Consider the following 24895-nt stretch of genomic DNA (forward strand, 5'->3'; position numbering starts at 1 on the left):
GCAAATTTAGAAAACGTTTATCTTAGCACACATACCGATCTTTGATTACGATTTTCAATTAAAGAATTAGAACGTATTGATAAAGGTAAGCCGATTATGTTAGCAATAAGAGAGAAAAGAATTCACATAATTGAAAAAAAAAAAAAAAAAAGAAAAAAGAAAAAGAAAAAGAAAATTAGTTGAGGTCTCTGCATTACAAACCTTTGTTGACTTTTCAGGACTGGGTACAGCGTTTGCAACTCTTAGGGCAGTGTAACGTTAGGTAGTTTTTGTACCACCCATTTGCGCAGTAGCCATCCGATAACCATTGTCCACAGTGAGGCAAGTTACCCTCGCACACCCCGTCTATGGGCTCAACTGAAAATATAAACCTTTGCTTCATATACTTCAAATATGTCCATTATATAGTAAACAAGTAATTGAGAAAAATAGGGGACCATCATTCTCATGGATAAAACTTTGACTAGCATTCATGATCTTTTATTGAATGACGTGGTAATAAACACAATCAAAAATTACGATAAACAAACATAAAAATCGGAGATAATCTTTTTTTGCAATAGGGGGGGGGGGAGGGGGGGAGGGGTGTAGTTCATCAAAATGCAATCAGCATTGACTGTAAGCGGATGTGTGCGCCCTTTAAGTAATCTACGAGTAGAGGTTGTCATATATATATCAAAAAAAAAAAAATTCACTTGAGATTGTTACGTATAACTATGCATGTCCATAGGTATCCATAGGTAATAGACTAGAACCGTTGCAAATGCGGACCAAATTATTTGGGTAAGTTCATGTTCGATATTTTGTTCTTGACTGTGCACAAAATACAAACGATAGTTGTGTACTTCTGACTTATGAGCCAACCAAACCAAAAGAAATGTTTTAGTTACGTTATTCATGCATTATATTTAGACGCAAAACAAAATATTGTGCACGGTCTTGGCCCTTCCAACATAGGTCTTGTCATCTTTGCTTCCACCTTTGAAGTTGACAGGGCTTCATAACAATTCCATCCTATGGACTCTGATGTGACTGACTCGGAATAATTATTAAGATAGAGGAAGTGAAAAAAATTGAATTTGGGCAGTCCAGCATTATCCGTGTTCCCGTTCCTTTCCAAATGACAGTGATATACGAACGGATTTTGCTTTTATTATGGTGGCATTTTCTGGACAGGAGGATTCCTTAAGTTTACAACTCAAGTACCTTACCAGCGTCACAATTTGCTCTCTCCATAGCGGCCTCAATCCAGTCAACAAATGTGCTGATGCGAGCAAACCAGAAAATGTTTTTCCACTTCTGTTCACTTCAGTTGACAACTGGCATCTTGGCTTCTGAAAGGAACTCGGAAAATGAAGAGTTGAACGAAGTTTCACCTCAGTCTTTAAGTGAAAGAAAAAGGGTGAGGCACTCGATGCATTCATATAAAGTCAGGTGCACATGATAAATTTTGCTTACTTTTAGGTCAACACAAAACGACTTGTCATTGCATAAGCTATAGGGACCCACTCATGTGAGGCTAAGGTTTAAATCAAAAAGGTCATTACGTGTCCAGGTAATAACGTAATGTACAAACCTATAGGAGATGTTCAGGAGTGTTTCTAGGGAAGAGGCAACTGATATGTTAACAAATTATGTTCGGAGTTAGGCATACCTGGAGTCATTCGTCCGCATTTCTACATTCTCTTTGGCATCATTGCTCGTTTATAATTCATGAGGATCATTACAAAGTCAGTCCCTTTTCATATTCCATAACAATTTTGGATTATTATTTGTATGAATTCACATTATTTTAATACCTGAGAAAATGGAGAAGTCGAACATAGGCTGAACTTGGACGTCATAGGAAAAACAATTAAGCCCTGGGAAACTACCTAATATACCCTATAGCTAATACCTAACTAATAACTAAATCCACTTTTATCTGTTATCGTGCCAGTGATTGACGAGATAATAAGATAAATAAATAATAAATAGCATTTTTATAGCGCGTATCCGAGCGTGATCCAGGCGTTTTACAAGTTACAAAATATGATTAAATTAGATAACATTAAAAAAATAAAATAAAACAAGAATCAATAAATTTTTCCCAAAAGGCTTCCTTAAATAAACAAGTTTTAAGCCGAGTTTTGAAAATATGAAGATTGTCTGGTTTTCTAATATATATTTGTAAGTCGTTCCAGAGTTGTGGCGAGGCGACAGCAAAAGCTCTAGGTCCATAAGACTTCAAGTTATAGCTGGTACAGTTAAGACGGAGAGATGTAGATGAACGGAGAGTTCTAGAAAGACGGTAGAGTCTTATCAATTCTTGCAGATACCAAGGAGAGATCGGAAGACAGCGAAGCAATGGCCGCTGGATAAGCCTATGCTATACGCGGCTAGTGTAAGTTTTAATTCGATTTTGATTTGAATATATAATTACGAGTATGATTACAGACAGACTTGGAGATACACGCCCAGAAAGCAATCAGAATCTTCAGTACAGTAAACTTTGAGATACACGCCCCCACACAAATCAGATTCTTCTTATTGTAAACTTAAGACTAAAACTACATATACTAGTCCAAAATGAAACCTACCTGTGATAAAACATTCTTTCCCCATGTCAACGCGATCTCCTTGACATGGAAGGCACGCAGGCCAGACTTTCCAAGGCTCAAATATAGCAGGTCTGATGGCCAGTTTCACCAACGCAACGTCGAAACCATAGCCACTAACCATGTAATCTTCGTGAATTTTTACGCACTTCACATCGTACACATACTCGTTGCTTGAGTCCTTCACTTCAGCTCGCCTGATCTGTCCTATACAGATATGATGGAAAGTTATAAAACGTGTCCTGTCGTCAAGTGCTTTTTGTGTCAGATTGGAAAACCCTGCTTGGCCTTCGAAACATTAACTTAAAGCCAGAGCGGATAAGAATTTAAATTATTTTCAGAGAATTATTTCAAGGTTACTTGCTCTGAAGAACTAACCCTCGAACGCTTCACAAACTCCTTCCGCAGTTCACTTAGCGTAAACAATTTTAAGCTCCACGACGAGTCTAACAGTTTCTTTAGAAAACTGAAATCCTCAATGATTTACATTTATAATTTTCTTTTGTATCCTTATTCTAAAACCTTGGTTTTGAAGGTTAAAGAAGCAAATAACAAGTATAGTTTAAAATTGACCTTTCATATTAAAATAATCATGAACGAGGTCCTTCGATTTCGAGACTTCGATTGCTGATTAAGTGTCTGGTGTGTTAAAATACCGCAAAGTTCTAATCGTGCTTGATTGACTCACTAAATATGTAACGTGCACGTAAATCCTTTCGGAACCAATTGCTTACTGAACAAGACTTAAGTTTAATTTTTCATTCACAGTCGAATTGAGCTCGAAAAATTCCTCCCCCCACCAAACTAAGATTTGTGTGAAGAAAAGGTTTGTAAGTCACTAATGGTCGCCCCACTGACTGTCTGTCGAATAAATGCTGACAGACAACTAAATAAGTCGATGTTATTTTACAGGTTAGGAGATACTAAAAACAAGCAGAGGAATCAAAAAACCCCAGCTATTCCTATGACAATACTGAGTGCTCACCTAGGACTATTTTGTAATGGGTGGGATAAGGATACACGAAGACACAGTAGGCAGTGGTCACCACCCATTCATTATCAATCAAGTTCCCTCCGCATCGATGGGCATAGGATCATGTTCTTGTCTCCTGGCAACATCAACGGCTCCACGTGCCAAGGCCACAAACCACGTTTGGCGTGCTCTCCCCATACAATACGTGACAATGACTTCGCAGCTCACAGATGTCATTTAGAAGTGTCGAGACTGCAGCAGAGAAAAATAAGGAAACCAGTGGGATTACAGATGACGCCAAGATATGTTCTTTTAATACTCAGATGACAGATTTTGCAGAATGTTTGAGACCGATGCAGATACCTCGTTTGCAAAGCATGTCTTTCGGCGTGCGTAATTTTACCCTTCAGTACCTAACCAATGAAAACAAAACCAGCTAACAAGAAACAGAACAGAAAGAAGACGATATTTGGGTGAAATGATCGTAAAACAGGCGACATGTGAAACTTGGAGGAAGAATCCGCACTGTTTAAGTTCAGTTCGAGACACGCATTTTTTTTCCATGAGCTGTGGTCAATAACGTTTCGAATATTAAAACCACCCGGTTAACTTCAATCTGCATTGGGTATTCAGTTTTTAAACCTATTTCCTTATTCGTGGTCAGCGACATAGAAAAATTCAATTTTCTCCCGCTGAGATATAAAAAAAAATAAATGCTTATTCATGCATGGCAAAGTTGATGAAATGCTCAAGTCCGCCAAATCTTCCTAGGGAAAACGGCAATTTGAATTTGCTCGTCTTAATCAAGGTGGCTTAACACAGTTTTTGATAGCAATTTTTCATTCAATCACAATTTTTTTTGACTTACTACGCATGCGCTACATTTAACTGGGTTCTTTTGGTAACAAAGAAAAAGCTGAGAATTGCTGGGCTCTTTGCACCGTTACTTTTTCTAACATACCGTTGAAATAAAAGACTAAAGCCATCAATCCTCTGCGTTCAAATATAGAGAAATAGCTTGCATTGATCTTCACACGGAGAGTGTTGTTGGAATGATAACGAAAAACGTATGCTTTCAAGATTTAATCGCACTTTATCAACATCACTCTGCAATCATATTTGCCATGTCATTACTAGAAAGCACTGACGAGCCGCAACTTAAGGCAACTGTTCAAACAAATAAACCTGCAAATGATTATTAGATAGCTGTTGTAGGTTTAGTAAAATCGTTTTGAAGACTTGTTGCCTTTGTTCTGCAAAATCGCTTCCGATGTTAATGACAAAATATAATTGGAATTGCCGTGATCTTATATGAGCCATGCTAAGCGAACGCGATATTTCTTTGGGCGGGTTTTAGTTTCTATTTTCCTTAGGGTTATTTTTACTGCATGGTCGTTTTTAACTTGGAAAATGTTATTTTTCAAGTTGTAGTCGTGGAGCGATTTTACTTCATCACTCCTTCACTAGGTCACTCAGACATTATTTGGAATACGGAGTAAGGTGGGGGGGGGGGGTTGGGTTAGGCGGGTAGGGGAACTTCCGCTGTATGAAAAGGTCAGGGATGCTTGTCAGAAAATTTGAATTTAACTCCTTAAGGAGACTAATGTGGGCGTTGCTCGAGCTCCATTCGACCGCTAAAAGACGCTACTTAAAACGACATAGGTTCGATTACTAACCACTGTTGAAGAAAGGATCCTGGACCCACTACGCAAGATACGACTCGCGTACTCGAGAGATCAAGCCTAGCAACAAATATTAAATGAGAGCGTTTCTTTTATAGATATCTCTTCGAGTGCACCCTAAAGGATACTTCGACCGCTAAAATGGTGACGTTTCGTCATCAACACCTTAAGTTAGACGAGCATCCCCGACCTTTGATATAGGAGTTCCCCCCCCCCCCCACCTCCGGGGTTTCGAACGTCCGGCGCTAAGGCCGTTTTACAGTCGCTTACACCGTGTCAAGTTAGTTATTCTTTGAATTTCTGACCCAAGTACTCAATATCTTGCTGGAGAAAATGATCTACATTGAATAGATTTTATATATAGAAGCTAGCTATGTAATATAAATGGAACAGTAAGATTACTTACATCGTTTACTTGACACGGCTAAAACAATACAGTTTGTAAATGTCCAGTTTTTTTTGTTTTGTTTTAAAATTTCGAACAAAAATTAAGGCAGCTCTACTAACGCTGCACTTGCTACATATGCACAATACGGTAAGCATTATAGTACTGACCAACAAGGAAAAAAAATCATGAACACTATTTACATCGTTTATTATCATATTGTGCTGTAATATTACTATTTTCCTCTTGTTATTTTGGTTTCATTTCATGTGTATTGTGTTTGTAAACTAATAAAATAATAATAATAATAATAATAATAATAAAAATACATAAATTGCTCATTAATGTTTCGAAATTGTTGAGCTGCATGAATTTTCGAATGATTCAAGCCGTGATTAAAAGTTTTAGACGATCAACAGACAATAAGAGAGTAGGGGAGAATTCAATCCACACGTTTCCGCTAATATTTATACTGTATTGTAAATAAATACACGTGAAATATGGAAATGGCTAAATGATTTGAACAAATAGTTGATAACTAGAAGAAAAGACATTAAACAAGGGTGGGAGTTCTGCAGTCACTAATATCGCCTTGGAAAGAGAAGAAAGAAAAAAAGGAAAAAAAGAAGTTATTACAAAACGGGGTATTCGTATTTGGTCACCGCGGTGCTCTGCTTGTGGTACTGAGTGACTCTAATTTTAATTTTAGCTATCTCAATAGCTAACAAAGATAGAAAAAACAAATCACTGATATTGGTTGGGAATATAAAGAGCGAAAAATATAGGAATCAAAGTGAGAATTATTACTTGCTTTGGTGATCGGACAAGAAGCGGTATTTTCTTTATTTATAATTGTCTCGGACAGGACTCGGACGAGGGTCTCCAATAAGTTCATGAATCTTTTCAAGGGTGTCACATCTCGTCTTGTATTCTCTTACCGTTGCGTTTTGCACTGTTTCTTAACAATGCCAGCGGGATTTAACTTTCGCTTAACCTACGGTTTAAAACCTCAAGTCATCGGCATCAAAGTTGTCACTGCATGTTTACAGGCGATCCATTTTCCACCTTGAGCGGCTCATAGCCACTTTGATGATTAATAAAATAATTATTCCACTCGCGCTTATTGGATCTGAGATGATTAAGGCCAACTCGGCTCTACGCACCTATCTGCCATCTCATATCCAGCACGAGCTCGTGGCATAATTGTTAATTATAATATTGATATCAATAGCAATCGATTGTTATACTGTAGTACATCAAATATTTTCGCTCGCACGCGATTGGTCTACTGACACGTCAAGTGACAGAGTATGACTGGGATAAAACTAGGGCATATCCGAGTGATATTTCCCAAAATTCAAAACTGCACGGGTTGCAAAAAATATCTGAAGGATAATAAACACAATAGCCTGCATTTGGCGCGAAAAAATATGCTCGGATACTTGTCCTTGAGCATTATCTGCTTCTCAAAGCTAACAGGTTTCCTCGAGCTACCCACTCAGAAAACTGTTCGCTGTTCCGAACGGATAATGCCCGCGGACAAATGCTCGAGCCTATTTTCGCGCCAAATGGAGGCTATTGTTAAGGTATTCCTGAAGACAGGAATTATGGATTGTTAGCGATTTTTGTCAATCTACAGCAATCAATATTTTTTTCTCTGGTTTTCATTGTTATCGATTGCAGATATTTAAGCAATAGACCACTCTCTCTATAGATTTACTGGCGCAATAAACCACGCGGGATGTTGGGAGAACACGAAAAGAGCTTGTAAATCACGAGCCGTCAGTCATCCCAAGTGGTTTATTGCGCCGATAAACCCGTAGAAAGACTGGTCTATCGCTTTTATGAAATAACCATGGAAAAATTCTCTCAATGAGAGGAAAATTTATTGTACTTTCGTCATCAAGTTACTTATTCTCATCAAGTTATGACATGACGCGACAAATCAATCACAGCGACTGAAAGAATGAAAACACAGACTCCGAGCCGGACACGAAATCCGCAGAGCAAAGCGACGAAAACATTTCGCGCTAAGAAAGGTTTAACAAAGGAAAAGAAAAGGTTATCGGAGAAAGGCAAAAGGTATGTTGATCAATTCAAAAGTATTCTGAAGGGGAAATGCAGAGGTTCGTAGGTGGAGTCGGTCATCACGAAATAAAAGGCTGTACGAAAAGCGTGCGAGTACTCCAAACTTCTTGTGCTTGGCGAAGTGATTCAACGCAGTGTTTATGTTTAACGATAATTTTCCAAAGTTTTGCGAATGGAATAAAGGTTAGTTACAGAAACGCTGCTTCCGAAATTTATTCAGAATTTATTTACTTATGCTGAAGGCTATGAAGTCCGTGTTTCTCTGTATTTTGCTAAATGAAAGCTATTGTTTGAAAGTTATTAAGCTTACGGAAACCAAATTCATTTATCGTGTTATGCATGCATGAATTGAGTTTAAACTCAAAATGTCTGATAGAAAGAAATCTTTTCCCTTCTTTTTTGACAACCCGATTTGATCAGTCAGGCCCAACTGACTTCGTCCTCCACCGACCGTGGAAAGCACCGAAAAAAGGATTTAAAACTTCCTTAATTTTAATCTCAAGCGTAACCGGAGTCGGCGTAAAATTTTTGCCGTGGATGAAAAGATAAACTTCAAGCTTTATACGACGACTAACTTCTGGTCCTTTATTTCCTTGCAATTTTCCATGAGTATGTTGAATGAAAATATATTCGTGTTATTGATATCTCAGCCAGTGAAAGGCAAAACGGTTTATTACATTAGTTATCGGTAGAGTTCCGAGTTGTATAGTTCCCGCGTAGAGCTGCCATAGATCGGGAACCGTGGTTTACAAGTACAATAGAACATGGGTTTAGCAACTCTATTGACCAATGAGGGCGTGCGTTGTATCTCAGTTATTTTAGAACTATCGATAGACATGAGTAATATCGCAGTTATACTGAAATAAACTCCAATGATCATTCATCAGATGCCTTTATATCTTTCTGTGTAGTTCAAATAAATTATATGGCCCTTCATTATATTCACTTGCGAAGACGATTGTTTTTCTAATGTTCGTTAGAAGTACTCATATAAGAGCTGCGAAAAGCGCTTGCGCAGTGCATGAACTAGCATTTTAGTTGAAATAAAAATGCTCCTGCGAGGCAAAATATAAAGTGATTAATTTTAATGATCTCGATTCGGCGCCATTGTTTGATGGAATATTGGAAAGGTCTGTCAAGCAAGCCTGATAGTTATTTCTGAGCTCGTTCATTGAATGCAAATTTATCTTATTATTGTCTTTTTTTGTGCTTTATTATCGTCAATAAAGATGAGCGATTTACAACCGCTTCTTTGACATGCATTCTAAACTGGCTATAAAGACAAGAAAACAAAAACAGCAACAAGCAAAGCTCGTTCAGCTTGCAGACGTCTTCGGCCTCCCGCCATTTTCTGCTTCTGTGCTGTAATGCAAAGACAGGCTCATTTGAATCTAAACCAAGCCCAAGCTAAAAGCTAATAACAATAAACTGAGAAGCCATATAACTAGTGCATGTACACATGTCAAAAATCTTCAATTGAAATTTCCTATTTGAAATTTGTAGCTATAGCTACACGAACAGTAAGATACATTTGTCAACTGACTAAAGGCCACTATTGTCTGTTGTTAGGTGAACTTCTCGAGTTGGGAATTACACAAAAGGGCAAATCTCTCTAATGAGTGGTGCAAATTTAGTAATAGTTTATTATCCGTCTTAGCACACATACCAATCCTTGATTACGATTTTTAATTAAAGAATTAAGACGTATTGACAAAGGTGAGCACTATGTTGGAAATAAGAGAAAAACTAAATTTCACATAATTGAAAAACAACAACAACAACAACAACAACAACAACAACAAAACAAAACAAAACAAAACAAAACCACCAACAACAAAAAGAAAGTTAAGGTGTTTGCATTACAAACCCTGGCTGACTGTTCAGGACTGGGTACAGTGTTTGCAACTCTTAGGACAGTGTAACGTTAGGTAGTTTTTATACCACCAATTTGCGCAGTTGCCATCCGAAAACCATTGTCCACAGTGAGGCAAGTTATCCTCGCAGACCCCCTCTATGGGCTCAACTGGAAATATAAACCTTTGCTTAATATACTATAAATATGCCCCTCATGTAGGAAATAAGTAATTAAGAAACATAGGGGACCAGTATTCTCATGGATAAAACCACGACTTGCATTCATGATCTTTTATTTCAAACGTGGTAGTAAATGCATTAAAAACTTCGATAAACAAGCATCAAATTCAGGGACAGTTTTTTTTAAATTTGGGGTGGGGGGGGGGAGGGGAGTTGCAGCTCGTCAAAATTCCAGTCAGCATCGACTTTCGAGGATATGCGCCCTCCTCCCCCCTTTAATAACCTAAGATTAGAGGTATGAAAAAATAATACCTCAGATTTATTCCATATAACTATGCATGTGACCATTTAAGTAATAAGAACCAGGCAACAGAAATGTTTTAGTTACGTAATTCATACATAATATATAGGCGCAAAATAAACGATTGTGCACGGTCGTAGACCTTCCAACATAAATCTTGTCATCTTTGTTTTCTCCTTTGAATTTTACACGGCTTCAGAGCAATTCCATCCCATTGACTCTGATGTGACTGCCTTGGAATAATTATTTAGTTAGAAGAAGTGACAACATTGAATTTTGGCAGTTCACCACCGTTCCTTTTCAAATGGCAGTGACATGCAAACGGATTTTGCTTTCATTATAGGCACTTTCCGGACAGGAAGATTCCTTAAGTTTACAACACAAGTACCTTACCAGCGTCACAATTTGCTTTCTCCATAGCGGCCTGAATCCAGTCAACAAATGTGCTGATGCGAGCAAAAACAGAGAATGTTTTTCCACTCCTGCACCAATGGTCCCCCCAACTAACAGCTCCTCTTAAAACCCAGCGTCCGGATTCCTGGCACACAAATGGCCCTCCACTGTCACCATGGCAGCCACTGATCACAGCATTTCCCCCATAACCAGCACACACCATGGTTATGTTGTCCACTTTTTGAGGTAAATTGATGTTTCCTGCTACACAGGTCTTATAGCTGACAACCGGAATCTTGGCTTCTTGAAGGAACTCGGAAAATTTAGAGTTGAACGAAGTTTTACCCCAGCCTTTAAGTGAAAGAAAAAGGGCAAGGGACTCGATGCATTCATATCAAGTCAGGTGCATGCACATGATACATCTTGCTTAATTTAGGACAATGGGAGGACAATGTTTAAATAAAAAAAGTCATTATGTGTCCAGGTGATAACATCATCTAGAAAGCTACAGGGGTTTTTCAGTTTTTCAGAAGACTGTCAACGAGCACATTAGTATTCATTATCACGCGTTTTAAGATAAATGGATTGCATTCCCAAAATACAAAAATTCAGTATGTCTCTCAAGCTCTTGTCTTATATTTCAAAACATTTTGTCCTTGGCTCTCAATGTATGTTAATTTGTACAGTTATTACAGAAAATTAGTTGATATTAATGAGTGTGTTTTAAGTAATTGTTAGGAGTGAGACAATTGCTATGTTAACAAATTATGTTCGGAGTTAGGGCTACCCAGAGTCTGTCGTCCGCCTTTCTACATTCTCCTCATTGCTCGCTTAGATCATAATTCATGAGCATCATTACTAAGTCAGTGCCTCTTCACATTCCATTACAATTTTGGATTATTGTTTTGTTTCAATTCACGTTATTTTAATACCTGAGAAAATGGTGAAGTCGAACATAGACATCTTGGACGCCATAGGAAAAATAATTAGACCCTGTGAACCTACCTAATATACCCTATAGCTAATACCTAAATAATAACTAAATACAGTTCTGTCTGATCTCGTGCCAGTGATTGACGAGATCGGAAGACAGCGAAACGAAAGTCTAATGTCTGCAATGCCCGCCTGGATAAGCCTACGCTATACGCGGTTAGTGTAAGTTGTAATTTGATTTTGATTTTGATTAATTGGAATAAATAATTACGAGTATAGTTACAGACAGACTTGGAGACATACGCTCCCAAAGCAATCAGAATCTTCTTAAAATAAACTTGGAAATGCAGGCTCCCAAACAAATCAGAATCTTCTCATAGTAAACTTAAGATTACAACTACAAGTTCAAAATGAAACTTACCGGTAATAAAACATTCTTTCCCTATGTCAACGCGATCTCCTTGACTTGGAAGGCAGGCAGGCCAGACTTTTCGGGGTTCAAATATGGCAGGTCTAGCCAGTTTCACCAACGCAACGTCGAAACCATAGCCACTTACCATGTAATCTTCGTGAATTTTTATGCACTTCACATTGTATACATAATTGTTACTTAAGTCCTTCAGTTCTGCTCGCCTGATCTGTCCTATATAGATATAACGGATAATTATAAAACTTGTCGTGTTATCACATACATTTAGTGTAAATTGAAAATCCTGGTTGGCTTTCGAGAGCATCGACTTCTTGGTTATAGCCATTTATTAACTGAAGCTGATAAAATTATATTAAACGTTAACGTCAGGGCGGATAATGCATTAAATTATTTTCAGAAGAGCCAACGCTCGAATGCTTCACAAACTCTTCCCGGCAGTTAATTTAGCTTTGACAATTTCTAAAATACAAGTTTCTAATTCTGCTTGATTTGACTCACTAACTGTTTTGACGTGCGTTCATTTTAACCGTTCGTTTACTGAACAAGACTTGAATTCAGTTGCTCATCCACATTACAACTGAGTTTAAGTTCCTCTCTGATCCTGACCAAAAAGATAAGTAGGATTTGTTTGAAAAAAAGGTTTGAATGTCACTAATGGTCACCCCACTGACTGCCTCTGTCGAATAAATACTGACAGACAACAAACGAATTCGAAGATATTTTACAGCGTAAGAAGATACTAAGAACGATCAGCGGAAACTTAAAAAAACCCTGGTATTCCTATACCATTAGCAAGTTCTCACCTAATACGACTTTGTAATGGGTGGGATAAGGATACATAAAGACACAGTGGGCAGCGGTCACCACCCATTCATTATCAATCAAGGTCCCTCCACACCGATGGGCGAATGTTTTCTTGTCTCCTTTCAACATCAAGAGCTCCACCTGCCAAGGCCACGAACCGAGTTTGGCGTGTTCTCCTCCTACAATACGTGACAATGGATTTCGCAGTCCACAGATATCATTTGGAAGCGTCGAGACTGCAGCAGGGAAAAATAAGGAAACCAATCGGATTACAGATGTTGCTAAGATATGTTCTTTAAATACTCAGATGAGAGATTTTGCATGTCTGTGATCCATTCAGATACCCTCGTTTCGGCATTTTATTTTTCAGTCCCTAATCAATGAAAACAAAACCAGCTAGGAAAAGACAGAAGAGAAAGAAGACGATATTTGGGTGCATGATCATGAAATGATCTTAAGATAGCCGACATGTGAAACTCGGTTGGGGATCTTCACTGATTACGTTCAGCTCGGCACGTTCTTTTCTTAAACTGCATTCTAAAACGTTTAGGATAGTACTATTAAAACCAACCGGTTAACTTCACTCTGAATTTTGTTTTCAGTTTTTAAACCTATTTTGTTATTCGTGGTCAGCGACATTCGGAAAAAAAAAAAATCAATTTTCTGCTGCTGATATCTGAAAAATAAAAAATGCTTGTCCATGCATGACGAAGTTGAAGACATAAAGTCTGTGATTTTAAATACCTGTGTTTTGTTGGCCAAATCTTCCTAAAGAAAGCTGCACTTTAAATTTGCTCGTTTCAACTTTTCTTTTTCAAAGATGTCATTAATTAAGACTGGGAAATGACTGCCTCAAGTTAGCAGTCAGATATGATGAGCCAATGGTTATTATTAGCAGCACAATGATTTAACCGGCCGTTGACCAAGGCAATTTTATACTGTCTGTGATACTGTCCTCAGGGGGGAGTAGAAATAAAAACTGCCGAGTACCTCACCTTGATTTGTCGCCAAAAGGAAGATCGCCAGAAAAATGAGCATGGTATGTAGTATTGTGCCGTTATGCATGTATTCTGGCTCGCGTTGACTCTCATACGAAGGGTGCTGTTGCAGTGACAACGGAAACTTATGCTTCCAAGGCTTTCCCGTACTTTATCAACATCACTCTGCAAACATGTTTACCATGTCATTAGTGGAAAACGCTGACGTGTGGACACTTAAGGCAGCTGCTCAAACAAATAAATATGCAAAGAATGATTATATAGTCGTTGGGGGCTTAGAAAAATCGTTTTGAGGACATGCTACCTTTGTTCAGCTATAAAATCACTTCCGATGTTAATGACAGAATAACACTGAATAGCACAAAATTAACCTTATCTGAAGTTGGGCTGAATAGTTTAAACGGAAGCTCTAATGTAGACCGACACCTTTTTATCATTTCAGTGCTAAATAGCCGAGCTGCGTTAAAAGTCTTTTGGTCCTATTTGTGAGAACATCGCAGAGAGGACGAACAAGGAGGGAAACCCGGTTCAGGGTTGACCACGAGTTGTCATATAATCTTCTTTTGGCTCCAATCTCATGCAGTGATTTGTAGCCTAAAATAGTCTACCAGCTCGATTTAATAACACATCTTGCATTTTGATTCAAATTTCGCATATATATTCAAAATTGACAATTTGCACGTCATTTGATTGATTGAAGGGGACATGTCAGAATGATATTTATTTTTCTTGTTTGAGCCTTGTATTGCATTAAGCGAGGTGAAGACGACCTAAAGACCAGTTTTAATTTATGTGAACGTGATTAAGATTAGGGTTTTCCAAGTCGTGTATGGCTTATTTGTATGTTTTTTTTTTTTTCTTTCATATCACTGCACGGGGGCTAAATAAACATTGCATCAAAAAGTTACAGTATTTATTTTGTGTATGAAAGCCCCCACGTCAGGTTTACTTCGTTACACTTCCAAACTGAAACGTTTCAATCAATTAAAAAAGCCACAACGTGACCTTGGCAAATCATACAATTCGAAAATCACTAAGTAATGCATCTTTCATAAAGAGAAAATAATAATTATTATCATATATATACACGCTCCATCACGGCATTGATATTGTGCCCTAATACGCTTTGACCATTCTCAATTTTGTATTTTGTATCGAGTTTGTACATGCATGGACTAAGTGTTAGTAAACATCGTGAGGGGAAACACACTTATCATGCCCCTTACGTTTTATGAATACTACAAAGAAACCTGTCAAAGATTGTAATTATTAAGAGAATATAGCGACTGATCACGGAATCGAGAGACAGATTAGCCTGCAGAACAGGCGGATTAGCGGGGTAGAGAGCGAAGCGCGATACACGAGCGCGAAGCGCGAGACGAAAAAAATCCGGGATTTTTTTCGTCTCGCGCTTCGCGCTTGTCTATCGCCTTTCGCTCTCTTCCCTGTTAATCCGCCTGTTCTGCAGGCTAGAGACAGATCGACAGCCCTCGCGTTTGCTTTCAGTCAGTTTGCATACCCGTGTTCTTAATTTTCATTGTGATTACTGAAAAAGACATATATATGTTATCAATTAAGATCAAACAGTGGCTACTTTCAATAAAATTGAATGTGCGCTCAGACCGTATAACAGAAGCGAGAAACTAGTGGAGATGGTCAAGCAAGTCTGCTAGTTCCTTCATTGAGACATTTGCTTTTTCTGATAAAGGAACGACGAGCGCCTGGTTGACGTTATGATCGTACATGATCTTTAATTTAGCCATCGCGCCTAAATAGATACTGAGAATGTAATCAAGGACTTTTAGTGCACACGTTAAACGGTTTTCTTTGCATTATACACAACTGTGATCCCATTATAGCTTTTAAAGGACGATCAACCTGCAGGCGATTTAACGCGTAACGGCTGGAACTCTCCCTGACATCTTAGGCGAACCATTTATTTTATCCACGATAAAAATATAACAGAAACGCTGATGTGGTTTAAAAAATAAAAAAAATATATGTAAAAGATTATCTAAATGGTATTTACAAAGAAAAAAAAGCAACACTATACTGATTACAAACTATATAATCGGAAATATATATATATTTGAAAGCCAGATCCGTATTTAAAAACTGTAAAATTCACGTGGCATTTTCCTTTATTGTTATTTTAAGAGCAGTTTGCTGTAAGGATCGACTAAGGGAATGCAAAAGAGAAAAAAAAAAAAAAAAAAAAAAAATTAAAAACACAAGTTTTAGGTCGGTTAGATATTTCTTCTTTTTTTTTTTTTCTTTTTTTCTCTTTCTTTTTTCTTTTTCTTTTTTTTTTCTTTTTCTTTCTTTTCTTTCTTCTTCTTCTTTTTTTTTTTTTGTATTTTGCGCTCGCGGCGGCATAAGTTGACGCCGAAATCGGACATTTTTCGGAAACTCCCGTTTAAAGAGAAAAAAGCGTTCTAGAAAAGGTTAACCCAGGGGATCAGACGACCTTATTTCCTCTGCTTATTGGCGGTGTAAAATTCAAATGAAAGTTGAACGTGAATTTTTGACGAAGTTTTTTAAATTTATGCTTTGCGACCGAGCTCGCCAACAATGAATTTAGACGAAATTCAAGGTTCGAGAAAGCACTCTGGTGCATGGCTTCACCAAACGAGACTACACTATGGGGAAGAACAATCATTTCAACTACATGTCGGGCGAAAAACAAAATGGGGTGAATTAAACGGCGAATTCTGAGAATATTTTCAAAACAGGTCACTTGACATTTGACCTTTTGACCTTTCAGGTCATTCGGAAATCAACAGACGGCAGCTCTTAATTTTACTTTCATTCGTCGGAATACACGTTTCTTTGCTTTTGTTTGCTTTGCTGACATATTCTGAATTAGAAGAAGTTAAGATTTTGAATTTGGAGGCATCTACCCGCTATAAAATAATAACAGCTGGCGTATTTTTGAAATTTGACCCACTTTAGACGGTTACGTTATAAAGCTCAAGTTGATCGCCGAATTAAATATTAAAATTAGGGAGTTTAAGCAAATCACTACGGCTGGTGCTACTACGGCTGCCGTGACTGAAAGGTCTGGGGAGAGTACGTCTCGGTGGTCTGCCAAATTTTAAGTTTAGCGAGTAAAGCGAAATACAAAGATGAAAGAATCATCGGCTAAGGAGTTTAAAATCTCTTTTATTTAGTTTCTCACAGCCAAATGGCTTCGCTCAAAGGACGATGGCCGTTGTTCGGTAGGACGAACAGATTATTTCTCAGCGAAAGCGAATGCCATACACTTTGTACCATAACAATTTGATGGATGAAATATACAATTTCAGAGACAAATATCTCAAAGAATATCGAGTGAAGAACACAAATATATCAATACTCAAAGAAGCAAAATAGCATCGTATAGTTATTCAGATATAAAACATCTTCACTAAACCCTCAAAGCAAACTTAACCGAAGAAAAACAACCTCGCGCTCAACACGAATATTTCACTTGACTCGCTTCGCCATTCCAACACCTTTGCCAAAACTTATCGTAAATTCAGGATACGGATTTACAGGCTTATGAAAGGCAACCTTGACACAATCTTTGACTTAAATTGAGTTCAAAGGATATAGTATCCAATGGAATTCTTAAAATGCCGAGATGTCCGTTGAAAAGGGCCAGAGAAGCGAAAAAAAAATCCCGACGTAGCAACCACCGCGGCAAAACATCCCGACTCACGTAGTCAGATTTCACGCTACGGCTGGATGCAACCGACGTACATGCGCAGTGTCTCATTTTGGTGGAAATTTACTTCCGGCAGCCGTATCAGAGCCAGCCGTAGCGATTTGCTTAAACTCCCTATTAGCTTTTAGAAAACGGCGGTGTCAACAAAGAAGCAACAATCAAATGCACTTAATGCTTAGGAGTTATTCCTTACCTTAGTGAGTTTTTCCCGACGGGAAACCACGGCAGTTTTAGCAAAACACAGAGCGAAAGTACCGAGCCATGTCGCACGTGACAATAACGTAACACAGCCTTGGCCGGGAGATAGCGGGGGTGGAGGGGGGGGGGGGGAAGGGGAGGTAGGGGTAGGGGGAGAGCGGCAATGGACGCGCGGTGCGATTATACGGGCGAGTCACCTTGAAACTGTCTGTATATGTAAAGATATTGAAGCAATGAAGCACCTCACTACAGAAAGGAACATGTGCCTCACAAATTTGCACACTCGTTGTCCAAACTGAACACTTGGTCATTATTGTTATTATTGGTATTATTTATTTATTTTTTATTCTTAAAAAACACGTTCAGTAAAATAAGTCATAGAGTAAAGTAGATACCAGCTAAAAAGACCATTACAGCACATTGAGGACTACAATAGATAAAGAAAAAAATGCTAAGCGTTACTGATATAGAAATTTTGAAAACATGGGAACATTGACACAAGGTGTTTTATTGCACATTGAGAAATGGTCTGTGGCAAACGTTCTGGGACAAAATCTTTTCATTTAGGGCATTTCCACTTAGGGTATTTCCATTTTCATATAGGGCATTTCCATTTGTCGTTTCGATGTATTTTTTTATTTTCTCTGGTGGGTATCTACGATTCATTCGAACTTCAGGAACGATTTTCTGCTGTCGCCCGTCTTACCAACTCGCATGAAGAATGCTGGCAGTGTGTTTTCCTTTTTGGAAATTTAGCAGGGATCATAAGTCGAGACGCTTTAGTCTAAAAGGGATTGGGTTGAGATTTTGCATTGGCGATCGCCAATGTATAAACACTCGCCAATTAGAGACCGTATAAATTTAATAACAGAAAAAAAAAAAACCGGTTGCCAGTAGTCTAACTCGGAGGCAACTTGTCGTTCATAAAGATTTCGCGAGTGAAATATCATAAACAAAAGTACTTCTACAAAATTAAAGAATAATTTCTATTAAAAAACTGGAAGTAAAAAGTGCACCTAGACGTGTTTCTTAGATAGCTGGTCGGATCTGCTCTTCAAATTTACAGAGAGCAACCACATTGTAGATAACGTGAGTACGCGTTGTTAACTCGTCATTTCGAAAGTGAGAGTGGGGCACAAATGACAGATTCGTCGTCAGTACACACCGAGCCATCAAAAGCCTTTCTTTGCCAAATTCTAATGTCATCAAACTTTGGATGAGTTATTTATACCATTCTGTCTGTTAGGTTGAATTCGACAGATTTATTTAATTAAAGCAATGAATTCGATAACGTTACATGGATCGCAGGTTAGGATTTAAGTGAATAGAGGCGGGCCAGTAAATATAGGTAGACCCATTGATTTTCCCTGCTCATTATTTTATTGACATATTATTTCACAGCTCAGTTAAAATGCACAAACAAATAGACAAACCGGAAACATGGCAGAAACAAAGTTTTTGCATGTTTCCTTTCTTCATTTACAGAGGAAATACAAACAGCAAGTTTCTGAAAAGAGACAGCTCCTTCCTTTCTATGGTAGTAAGAAAAATAAAACATTGTAAGCATATTGGGAACTCGCGCTCGAACCAAGGATAAAGACGCCTCGACCCAAACCAGCCCGAACTCTCGGTTTTAATCCGGTTTCTGTACGAATGAACTAACAGTTTTGCTGGGGAATGCCGGCTTTCCACCAAGGTTTGCTCCATATATTTACCCGTTTGAGCTCCCAGGTGGAGAGAGGCACTGACCAGTCAGCGCTCAAACTCGCATGGCTTCATCCGGGGACCTAATTAAGCACTAAATATTAAGGAACCGCATACCCCAAACTTGAGTGGAAGTTAATTGCTGTAAGTACAGGACAAGAAGCCTTGGCCCTTAGTTTCGCTCGAAGTAAAAGTTGTACTAACCAATTTAAGTCAAACTAAAATCACACAAATCAAGACAGCAGATTGACAGCAAATATCTAAGATAAATATACCATCCTACACTTACTTTAGCAAGCATTGCAGGTCTTTTTGCAATAGAACGTTTTCAGCATGTTGCGGAAGTAGGGGTTTTCACACAGATTGTAACCATTCCAGGTACCGCAAAAATCATGAGTGTCGACACATCCCTGGGCTTAAGAATCAAAGGTAAAGTAAGATGTTAATTTAATGAGTAGGTGTAATTTATTACAGCATTCGTCTTGACCCACTTAACTGAGTTTAGCCTGGTTTCTAATGCTCGATGCTATGGTTGCTATTACCACGATTGCTACAAAATGGCGGCAATGATCGTCGGCATAATAAATGACACTGATCGCTGAGAAAGACCTCAGTTCCATCTCGAGGATTGTTCCAATTATATGGAAAATATCCTTCAGGGATTGTTGTGATCGTTTTGATGTAAAACATATCAGAAGCAGCGCGTCGTTCTTTTCCCCAGGTTTTCTAGGGCACTTTTTCATTCAGTTGCAATCGTGGCGAGCATATGGAAACTGTCGTCATAAAAATTCGTCGATTGCTAATTTGATGTATTTATTATTTATTTATTTATTTATTTATTTTCTGGAGCGATCAAAGTATCCGTGACGGTGACAATATGGAAACCGCCCTTAATTAAATTGACACAAGCGACGTAGTTCGTACAGAAACTGCGAGGCAAAATATCTGGCTCTCATTTGGAAATATTAAATTAGAAATTTCGGGTCATTACTTAATGCCTCTCTCATGTATAACATAATCATGTAGGCTTATAAGCCATAGCCCTAACCAAAGGGCGTTGTGGTAAATAGATTCTTGAAATTATCAATTCCACAGAACGGGTTTTTGCTTTTAAGAATTCCTATATTATGGTTTGAAGTGGGATGCCTTGAAACACTTAGGCGTATACATGTATTGCAATGGGCCGATACGAAAAGTCGCCGGTTGGTTTTATAGACTTACGTGGCTGTAACGGTTGTGACGTCATCTTGCATTTTATCCAATCAATGTAGCTGTTGATCCGTACGAAGACAGAGTAAGTCGGCCCTCCGTTGCAGTAATGGTCTCCCCAGCTGACTGTACCACGTAGAGTCCAGCGTCCTGTCTCGTCCTGGCAAACAAGAGGCCCACCACTGTCTCCATGACAACCGCTAAGTTTACTGTCTCCACCATAACCTGCGCATACCATCATCGTATCCACCACTTCTCCGAGAGCTTTGTTAGCTTGTGCGCAAGTCTTGTAGTCAACGATGGGCATCTTAGCTTGATTAAGAATTTGGGACTTTTGTCCCCCGAAAGAAGAACTGCCCCAACCTCGGATTAATAAGTTTTGAATTAGTTTTGTATGATAGTAAAGGTATCTTTGATTCTCCCTTGCAACCGGTTATAAACAATGGTAAAACCATGAAACCTCGATCTAGGCATTAAAATTATTATACATGTTAAAGAAGCGACTCCCTCCCGGCGTACCCCTCTCGAAGAAATGCTAAATGATAGCAGACCACCGTTTACTTTTAATCAGATTTATCTACATGAACTACTCGCTGTGTTCATTCTTACTCCAGAACTGAGGGAGGGGGAGCGGTGAGCCCAAAAGAAAGGCATCTTTCGAATACAGTCGCCCTAGTCAATAACTCTTCCCACTTCGTTCTTATTTACCTGTTATATAACACATTGTTCCAGGGGTCACTCGATCCGTCTTTTTTCCACTTGGCATACAAGCCAAACCAACTCTTGCATTAAGCATAGCCGGTCGGGAGAGCTTTATTAAAGCGATGTCGTTGCCATATCCATCTGTCATAGCTCTTCTGTTGATGTGGATCTCAGAGACACTGATGGTCTGTACTTGGTCAGATACTGAGCGGTCGTGGACTCCTAGAGCGGTAAAAAAAAAAAAAAGTTGTGGAATGAGCTGGTTGCCATTTGAACTGCGATATGCATGTAGTGTATCGGAAGCGTTGGTATATTTTAAAAAACACCTTCCCTTTTCCTTTTGTTGTTTTGTACTGTGCTTTTTTTCTTTTTTTTTTTTTTCTGTTGTATTTTATTATCTCGGTAAGATTAATTTGTAATCGCCGTTCTGTTCAGTATAGTAATTAAGGGGTGGTGAATGGTAAATGCGAGACTTTGCGAGAAGGCGAGACTAGCGTTTTTCTTTGCAAGCCCGCGATATTTATGACTTATTCAATTGCGGGACCGAGACTTCAAAGTGTTTTAAATGCGAGCGCGAGACGTTCAGGTTCTAAGATGTTCAGATGTCATTTAAGCTCACATAAAAACGAAATAAACAAATCAATCCTTCACTACTTTCTTAGCCTTTCATAACCTGCATGTAATTTCAGGTTCTGTTTAGTGCTCTGATATTTTGTTTGTTACTTGTACTTTACTGGAATGGCAAAAAAAAAAAAAAGGCTCAAACAGTTTGAGCTGCTCCTCTTCTATTCATAACCTATTGTGTAAAAAGAGCTAAAAGAACATCTAAACAAACCAAGGTAAGTAATAAACTGAAATATACTCTCACCGAGTCGGATCTTGTATGACTGCGGAAAAGGCATACCGAAAACGCAGTGGGCGGCTGTTACTACATACTGAGGTGTAATCAATGTTCCACCACATTTGAAATGAAACGCTCCAGAAGCTTCCTTTTTTATTTGAAGCTCTGCCTGCCACGGCCACGAGTGTGGAATGGCTGCTTCACCTCCGACGATCCGGGACATGTGACGTGCACCACAAGGCAGATTTCCAAAAGATGGCGAATCTGTGCGAAATGGAAATGTTTGAATTGAAGCGATTTGTTATGTAGTAAAGGCCTTGTAAGTGACAAACTTGAGACGTACATGTAAATCACTTATTCACTTATCATAAGGTAGATTGCCCTTAACTTTCTCTAGGAGATGAGGTGACTTGTTTATTATGATATAAAATGGCGTCCCATGAAGTGATAACATCCGTCATCTTGGATTTCACGATTTTCACGAGTAAGTAGATTACGCCAATTTCTGATATTCTAATTTAAAAGGGTATTTTAGCGAGACAGCTACTAACAGTTTCATCATCGTAGGATTAATAATATCTTAAAAATTGCGAAGAAACCACGTATGCTTGAAACTAAAATTTTTTTGTTGGTTAATTTAAGGACATTACGGTCTCTCATTAATTCTGGCAAACTGGCTATTTGCTAGCACCAATAAATATTTGACCCTAGTCATCCACCTAAAATCTTGATGAATCAGTTGAACAAAAACAACGACAATAAAAAGGGATGAACATCCTTTTGCTGTTGTCGTTGTTGTTCAACATTACTTTAGGAAATATCATTTAGTATGCAATGTGGTACCTCTTACTCCTCCCAGGATCTCACACTTTGTGTTTTCTGGATAGTCACACACTATTTTATCGTCGTTAAACATCAGTCCTTCTGCGCAAGGTATTTCATGAGCAATGCCTCCAGAACACGCAATGTATCCAAAACATGTATCTGGATTGCTGTAGTTTCCATCATCCTTCTCGTTGCAAAATCCTTCATCTATACACGTGCCTACAGACACTAAACGAAAATAAAATAATGATCAAAGTTACATAATTGTCAATGAAGTAATTAATACGTAAACCCGAACCACGCACAATACTTACATAATATACATAATATTCTAGAGAAATTTAGAAAACATGATCGTCAGCTACACGTATAGGTGATGATACATCTCTACAGTTCTCAACTCCCGGAGTGATTTATGACAGCTAGTAGTACATATGATTCAAGTTTCTTCACAATGCTTTTAAAAGATAACAAGAACAACAAGAACAAGGAAAAAAAAAAAAAAAGAAAAAAGAAAGAAACACCCAACAAGAGGCTTAACAAACGCTGTCGCTGTATACGATGTTGCGCTTGAGGACTATATCCAGGAAGATGCTGATTTTTTTTGTTTATTTTTTGGAGATTGTTTGCTTGCGTTGGCTCCTTCTTAGCTTGTGAACAACCGTCATAACAAATGCAAGAACCAGTCGGTATGGTTTAAATACCGCTTACCCCTTTACTCCTTGCAAAAACTACAGTATATCAAGCTTATCACAGGAAAAGAAATGTTCTTATCAGAAAATAAATTACGAAAAGTTGGATAAAAAAATTCAACCGAAATTGCTTCTCTCTTATATATGTACCGTTTAGGTTTTCAATTGCATTGTTTACCCAGTATAATGGAGGTAACATCAAGTAATTCGATAGGCATCTTCTCAGTAATATTTGTGCTTAATAGGCAGACGTTTCTGCTGAAACGTACTTTATATTTGAAACCTTTGGTTTGAAGTAAGGTAATTATAACAGCATAGACTAAATACCGTTACGGAATATATTACGTTAATTAACTTCACTAACAGGGGTCAGCTGTAATGTATGTAACCTTGATGTTCATCCTCAGTGACTCTTACGATTTAATGTGAAACGAGACGTTATGATACGTTTTCATCACTTTTGGGAAACGTATACTACAATTTAATTTCCCTGATTCTTAGTTCTGTACTCTTCGCATTAAATTGAATATATCAAAACATTCTCTGTTATTAAATGGGACACCAGCATATAATCGGCGATAAAGTGGTTGTTCTTTTTTTTTTTTTTTTTTTTAGAAAGAACAGTTCTTTTCAATTGAAATACAATTTGAGAAATCCCGTAATAAATTATATCACTGTGTTACCAGAAAAGAAATTAAGATAATCGGTGCCTTTGTCAGTTACAGTTAATCGGATCATCAATAAATGACTTCTGCCTTCATTCGACTTCATCTACCGAGATGCGAAAACATGATAGAAAAATACTTCAGCGGCAGGAAAAAACATAAAAGGAAGATGGAAAAAGATTTGTACTAACCTCCAAAGTGGTTCAAAGAGATATAAGCACCCAAAATCAGCTGCAAAATTGTTGACAGGGACATGCTTGTTTCTAATCCTCTAAAGGCTGCCCGAGTTCACTTCTTATGATGCCGCTTCAAACAACGGCGTCGCTTTAAAAAACAGGTTTTGTTATGACATGGATCGTTTGTTTTTTTACGATAATGATTGACAGATAAAGTAATTAGAAGTACTCGGAGATTGACTGATCAGTCCGTCAAGAAGTCAAGACTCTATGAAAGACACGAAACCTGAGCAGTTTCGTTCACTTAAATCTTCTTTTTCTCTTTATTTCCTCTGGTAGCTGTATTTCATCATAAGCAATGTAAAACCAAGTATTAAACACATGTATATAATTCTTTTTCCTGTAAGACAATTTTGTATTTGGATTTCAACTGCAACCAATTTTCTTCGAATGAAAGACGTACGAGTCATCCAAAGTCAATATGTGCTGAACCTTCATTGTGCGATATGAAATATGTCTACTTTCCAGTGATTAAATGAGGCGGTTATATTTTGACAAG

The 24895-nt window shown here is 38.1% G+C and overlaps 3 protein-coding genes across 3 annotated transcripts in view; 1 reads left to right on the forward strand and 2 right to left on the reverse strand.

Moving 5' to 3' along the window:
- Positions 1-24895, forward strand: part of LOC145481889 (lactadherin-like) — a 490145-nt gene that overhangs the window by 283978 nt on the left and 181272 nt on the right. The window lies entirely within an intron of this gene.
- Positions 6140-14030, reverse strand: LOC145481868 (chymotrypsinogen B-like). Its single transcript, XM_081460427.1, has 6 exons — positions 13616-14030; positions 12620-12856; positions 11808-12029; positions 10454-10804; positions 9593-9748; positions 6140-9087 (listed from the first exon to the last, which is right to left on the reverse strand). Exons 1-5 carry the CDS (start codon positions 13683-13685, stop codon positions 9606-9608), a joined length of 1023 nt encoding a protein of 340 aa, XP_081316553.1. The 5' UTR covers positions 13686-14030; the 3' UTR covers positions 6140-9087; positions 9593-9605.
- Positions 18617-24451, reverse strand: LOC145481861 (chymotrypsin-like elastase family member 3B). Its single transcript, XM_081460419.1, has 7 exons — positions 24352-24451; positions 22822-23031; positions 22006-22242; positions 21144-21359; positions 20448-20798; positions 19516-19641; positions 18617-19054 (listed from the first exon to the last, which is right to left on the reverse strand). The coding sequence occupies exons 1-6, from the start codon at positions 24413-24415 to the stop codon at positions 19517-19519; spliced, it is 1203 nt and encodes a 400-aa protein (XP_081316545.1). The 5' UTR covers positions 24416-24451; the 3' UTR covers positions 18617-19054; position 19516.

Source organism: Orbicella franksi, chromosome 3 (genome assembly GCF_964199315.1).
Source record: "Orbicella franksi chromosome 3, jaOrbFran1.1, whole genome shotgun sequence".
Classification (NCBI taxonomy): Eukaryota; Metazoa; Cnidaria; class Anthozoa; order Scleractinia; family Merulinidae; genus Orbicella; species Orbicella franksi.

Coding starts and splice junctions, on each gene's coding strand:
- LOC145481868 (XM_081460427.1), bottom strand. CDS start 13,685: ATGCATAACGGCACAATACTACATACCATGCTCATTTTTCTGGCGATC. Junction 12,857..13,615: donor CCTTTTGGCGACAAATCAAG/GTGAGGTACTCG, acceptor TCCCTGCTGCAG/TCTCGACGCTTCCAAATGAT. Junction 10,805..11,807: donor GAAAGAATGTTTTATTACCG/GTAAGTTTCATT, acceptor TTTCACTTAAAG/GCTGGGGTAAAACTTCGTTC.
- LOC145481861 (XM_081460419.1), bottom strand. CDS start 24,415: ATGTCCCTGTCAACAATTTTGCAGCTGATTTTGGGTGCTTATATCTCT. Junction 22,243..22,821: donor GATCCTGGGAGGAGTAAGAG/GTACCACATTGC, acceptor CATTTCGCACAG/ATTCGCCATCTTTTGGAAAT. Junction 21,360..22,005: donor GTCATACAAGATCCGACTCG/GTGAGAGTATAT, acceptor TTACCGCTCTAG/GAGTCCACGACCGCTCAGTA.